Source organism: Acomys minous, assembly GCF_964271855.1.
Source record: "Acomys minous genome assembly, chromosome: 2".
Classification (NCBI taxonomy): domain Eukaryota; kingdom Metazoa; phylum Chordata; class Mammalia; order Rodentia; family Muridae; genus Acomys; species Acomys minous.
In genome coordinates this window covers 4,451,317-4,457,087 of record NC_140484.1, presented here as the reverse complement: position 1 = coordinate 4,457,087, position 5,771 = coordinate 4,451,317, and the positions used below count along the sequence as shown (strand labels likewise).

Below are 5,771 nucleotides of genomic sequence, written 5' to 3'. Positions count from 1 at the left end.
ATCTGAGGTCTTGATGATGCGTAGAGGCAAAGCACAGAAAATCAGTCGTGGGTAAATTCTCAATTAAATATTAGTGCCATGTGTTATATTCATCAGTGACAGTAGATAGTCCAGTAAAAACCAGACTTATCTCAGCACACCCAGCTGTTGGCTGGACTAACAACACGGCCTCTCCAGATGCGAGGACAGCACAGCAGCAAGGAGAGGAAACACCAGTATGAGTGAACCCCGAAGGCTGTTTGCTAAGAGAAAGAAGCCAGGCACAAGCCAGCCCATTTCAGCCCCGTTTTAGCACTTCATTCCTACAACATTTCTAGACTAAAAAGCAAAACAGTGGCTGCCTGGGCCAGGGACTTCGCATGGACAGAGGCGGGAAAGTGCAGGGGTGGGGCTGGGGGGCCGGAATCAGGATCTTCGAAAGCTTTGGTTGAGGAGATGGTTACATCACGGTCAAAAAAAAACCACTAAAATTTCTTGATCTGCATGTGCACCTACGATGCTCACACCGGATGACACTTCAAAGGGTTCCCAGGGCAGTGCTGCCTAACACTGCAGCCTGGCAGCGCCAGAGAACACTGCTGTTTCATCCCTTACCTGTGGCTTCACTCACAGCACAAAGGGTCTGGATTTCTCATGAAATGAGACTGTTATATAACATGCACACTCCCCGTTTCTAGGAAGATGGATGGAACATCCAATCTGCCTGCTGGTCAGCCTCACGCTCCTTCAGAGGCAGCAGAACATAACGGGCGAGCAGGGCCTGGCTGGTCCCCTGCCCACCCGCTCAGCCGTGGAGACACTGGGGAGGAGAATTTTCCGTGGAGCGCTTTCTGTTCACTCACAGGCAGACAGGATGTACTGTCCTGTCCTTTCGAAGCTGCCCCAAATCAACGGCAGCTGCAAAGACAAAAACAGCAAAACCAGTACAAGGAGCCTGTGGGCTTCTCCTCCCAACTCCCCTGCAAGGGCTGGTTTCAGTCTGAAACTGCAAAAGCAGTTATAATATTTAACCTTGTAGCTTAAAATCACAGGGCTATTCAAAGCGAGCGATCTGCGCAGACAGCATCTTAAGGAGACAATTGCCTCGGCTGTTCACATAACGAAGGCCTGTGTCTTAGAAGTCCCTGCCTCCCTCCCGAACAGAGCCCTGGAAGTGTTGGAAGTGTGCAATAAGCCCTGGATAAATACTTGTTGATTTGATAGATCTGATGTCTGTCCCGGTGACAAGGACTGGATGAGAATGAATGGGACCCATCCAGGAGGGAACGCCCTGTTCACCACAGCTGAGGTAACTTGATGAATAGCGATGGGGTTTACGCTGACTGCCTTCACACAGCCCACCTCCGGAACCTCTTCCCTCCAAAGCAGGAGGGTGAAAACAGCAACACTGTAGCGCCCATTAGTTCCTGTCAAAACCACACACCAAACCCAAGTAGGTAAAAGTTATTAGAATTTACAAGTATGAAGGGTGATTTCAATCTTACCAGCTTCTGAAACAGATAGGCACGGCCTTTGGCTGGGTGCTAGGGGCTGGGTGCTGGGTGCTGGGTGCTAGGGGTTGGGAGTTAGGGGCTAGGTGCTGGATACTGGGTGCTGGGTGCTAGGGGCTGGGTGCTGGGTACTGGGTGCTGGGAGCTAGGGGCTTGGTGCTAGGGGCTGGGTGCTGGAGGCTAGGGCCTGGGTGCTGGGTGCTGGGAGCTAGGGGCTTGGTGCTAGGGGCTGGGTGCTGGAGGCTAGGGCCTGGGTACTGGGTGCTGGGAGCTAGGGGCTTGGTGCTAGGGGCTGGGTGCTGGAGGCTAGGGCCTGGGTGCTGGGTGCTGGGGTGCTGGGGTGCTGGGTGCTAGGAGCTGGGGGTTGGGGGCTAGAGCCTGGGGGCTAAGGGCTAGGGGCTGGGGGCTGGGGTGCTTTGTTCATGTTGTTTTGTTGGGCATTTTTGTTATTGTCGTTTTTTACAGCAGTAGGGTTTCCAATGGTTGAAAAAAAATCCTGATTGAATCTTTGGCAAAAAAAGCACAAAATTTATTTTAACAAATGAACAATAAATAGCAACTTGATACCAGCCTGGGAATTATATTTGTGTTTTTAAAAACTTATTCTGAATGTTTCTTTTAAAACTATACTCTGACCAGCCCCTGTTCACACAGCAGAAGGGAAAGTAGACAGGAGACGTAGAGGGACAGGGTCCAGCGCTGAAAGTGAATGTGAGTCCTGAGTTCTCTCTCCAGATCCTTAGTGACGAAGCGTGCAGCGTGCAACCCTTCCTCACTCAGGTGAAGACATCCTGAGGGGGAAACTGGCTCCATTAGAGGCCCCAGGCCACAGAAGCTGCTTCTCTTGGGATGATGGGAACATGGGCTGGAGAGAGACAAGAGCCAGCCAATAGGTGAGGTCAGTTCCCCAAAAGCCCGAGTCAGGCTAAGAGCTCCTTACCCTCAAACTAAAAGTGAAAGAGCACACATGGGTGGAGTCTCTCTCTCACTGCACCTCTGCGGCTTCTTCTTGTTTCCACCCAGTATTTTCTAGCATCTGCTGCCGGTCCAGCCTGCGTGTAACCCAGTGGATTTGAAGCATCCAGGCTTTCTGGCTGTGTCTACTGCCCCCCCTCCCCAAGCTTCGTGAGACCCAAGCTGTCGATCTCTGCAGCTTTGGCCTGCAGCTGAGAGCCTGTATTTGACTAATGTCTGTCTGGATGGGGGAATGGATGGACGGGTAGGTAGGTAAGTGGGTGGGTGGACGAGCTGGGTCCTCGCTTGCGAGTTTCTGAAGGTGTCCTTGCGCTATCACTCCCATCTGTGCTGCTGACACAACCGGTAAGGATCAACAGGCAAAGCTCTTTTCTTCACTTGTACCACAAGCAGAAAGCTCTTAGCCAGGTGCTCTGCTTGTCACTTGTCACCTGGAAGCCCGTTCTGACATCTCACTCCATTTATAGACTCTGGCTCAAATACATAAGGTTTTATTTTTTTGAATTAAAATGTGATAAGAGACCTTTCAGTTCCCAGGGTTGCTTCCCTGCCTGTAGGTCAGAAGCTCCTGGCTGCCTGCCCAGCCGCTCCCTGGAGCCGCTGCGTGCCTCTGCTGACCAACTCTCCTTAGCCTCAGAGCAAATGATGTCATGAACCGTTTTTCCTGACAGGAGACTCAAACTGTCTTGTCTGATCTCTCTCGGGCTGCAGATCTCACCAGGGGGTGGGCACATTTTAACCCTACCTGCTTAGGACCACACACAGTTTTGGTCAGCATGCTGATGTCTTATGTGTTAAGATGAACACAAGAAACTTTACAGCTCTGTGATAGTGTCCGGCGTGGGCACTGATGGCACAATGTCTCTTAGAGACGCTGTACTTTTAGCAGAAAATATCCAGGATTAAAAAAAAAATTAGCAAAGACTGTTTTAACTAAGCACACAGCAAATCTCACGCAGCAAGCAAAGCTCTCGCATACACCAGTGCATTTATTTCGCAGTACAGTCCCAAGAAGCGAGGATGCGGTTTCCATCCTCTGGTGGTGACATGGTGGAGTCACCAGGCTGTGGAGATGTGTTCATCAGTAAAGCTCTTCCCATAAAAGCATGCGGCCCCGAGTTCAGATCTCCAGCTCCAGAGACAGACAGAGCCCTGGAATTCACAGCCAGTAAGTGAGCCCCAGGCTTCATGAGAGACCAAGCATCAAAAAACTAAGGTGGATAGCAACTGAGGTATACACACATAGTTGGCCTCTGGCCGTTATGTGTACCGACACACACACGAACATGTAAATGCATATATATCACACACACATTTTTAATGTAAAATGTGCCATGAGTGCATCTCCAAAGCTGGCACGCTGCGCTCCAGGACATAAATTAAAACCTGTCTACCGGTACTCCAGTTGACCGAGCCATGGCTCCGTGTCTCTGACTTCTGTCTCAGTGTTTCCCTTGGGGGCTGAGCGGCGGCTGCCCTGCGTCACTCCGTCCTCCTAAAGATGCACCCGGACTTGTCTCCACACTTGCACACCAAAGAGTGCAACGTCTTGATTAACTTGCTTAAGGAATGCCACAAAAATCACAACATTCTGAAATGTTTTGGTCATTGCAACGATCTCGATCGGGAGATGAGGAAGTGCTTGAAGAAGGAGTACACAGAGAAGAGGACCAGGAGCAGGGAGCACGGCGCTGCGATGCGGAAGAGGCTTTCCAGTCTTCCAGAGGAAGCTGGGAGATAGCTCCCTGGACGCCTTGGCTGGAGACCTGAAGATGGCTGGCTGGTAGCTGGAAAATCCCTTCTGTTCGGTCGCTTGGACTCTTTGGATGCAATGAATGACCCATAAGGAAGTAAGCCGCGGAGAATCCTGAGAGCGTGCGTTCTCAGTGCTTGTCGAGCAGAAGCCTCCTGTGCCGTGCACTGTGCCTGCAAACGCCCCCTCTGCTGCTGCCCTGAGTCTGCACCCACCTGACACTGACTCGCCTCCCACAGTGCCGTCCTCCCCTTTTCTTTCACCCTCTCAGGGCTGGAGCATATGTGGTGCCCACATGGTAGGTGAAGGTTAGGCACTAAAGACACAAGCTGGCATGGGGAGTGTGGGGAAATTCCAGCAGAGTTAACTATATAGAGGTTCCCAGTTTTATGGTTTTAAAGAGCCATTTTCTGAATGGTCAGATGTTTCTAGTTAGGTCTCAAATTGTGGATGGAAGATATTTGAAAAAAAATGGACCTGTAGTGGACACGTACGTGTCCCTTGCCATTCTTGAAATAATACAGTATAGCAGCCACTTATAGCGTCCATCTACCAGGCACTAAGTAAGCTAGAGCCGGTGTGGCCACAGGTGGAAGTGTGTACATTTCATGCAAATACTTTGCCCTTGAGGGACTTGAGCCTCTGCAGCTTTGAATAGCGGAGGGTCCTAGAGACAGCATTGCCCAGACCTCTGGAGTGATGGCTAATACGGATAAGATTGCATCCGGTTAGGGCCCCCATGAGACTCCACTTTCTCATTTGGTTAAATGTTCCTGGCACAGGAACCAGTTCACTCCTGGGTTTTGGCCTAGAACCCCAGGACTCTTCATGGGTTCCCACCTCACCCCTACTTCATGAAGACTACTTCGCTGGTTTCTGAAACTCGTGACAATTCGGAAGCCAGCAGCTTCAGCCACAGCCACAGCAGAGTGTCACAGGCCTTCTCGGGGAGCTACAAGGCAGGACCCAGCTCTAAGCTTTTGGTAGTGTTTGGTGGACGATGTTTGTATGAGACCTTTGTGTTTAATAAATGATTTTCCCACTGCAAAAAAACAAAAACAAAAACAAAAACCTGTCTACCCTGTGTTGTCCACTGTGCAGCACATGGGCTGGAGGATTCTAAGAAAACAGCATTGCTCTTGTCCACCTCTGCGTGTTGGGCGGGACACTGCCATGCTACTGTCCATGTGCTGAAAGCCGTGCTCAGAATGACTGGGATTTTGAGGAGGGAGGAAACCAAACCAAACCAAAAAGATTTCCAAGGGCAGATATGTAGATTTTCCCCCACTTCAATACGATATGACCTAAAAAAAAAAATCATCATCCTCATCTTGAATCCTGGAGCACTAATTACCACAGTATGCAAATTCACACACACCCTGAGCTGGTTGAGGAGCAGGAAGCCAGTGGATTGCTCCCAGAGCAATAACGATTAGCCTGGCCTATGAAGAAACCTCAGACCTACTGTCCACGGCTGGAGAGACAGGGCATGCCTCTGTACAATGCTCTTCTTTGAGGTTGCTGTTGTTTGAGTGACAGGGTGTGAGGCACAT

At 50.5% G+C, this 5,771-nt stretch overlaps 1 protein-coding gene across 1 annotated transcript; it reads left to right on the top strand.

Moving 5' to 3' along the window:
• The first annotated feature begins 3,842 nt into the window (after nucleotides 1-3,842).
• Nucleotides 3,843-5,278, top strand: LOC311588594 (COX assembly mitochondrial protein 2 homolog). Its single transcript, XM_084766382.1, has one exon. It carries the CDS (start codon nucleotides 3,967-3,969, stop codon nucleotides 4,204-4,206), a length of 240 nt encoding a protein of 79 aa, XP_084622508.1. The 5' UTR covers nucleotides 3,843-3,966; the 3' UTR covers nucleotides 4,207-5,278.
• The last annotated feature ends 493 nt before the right edge of the window (nucleotides 5,279-5,771 follow it).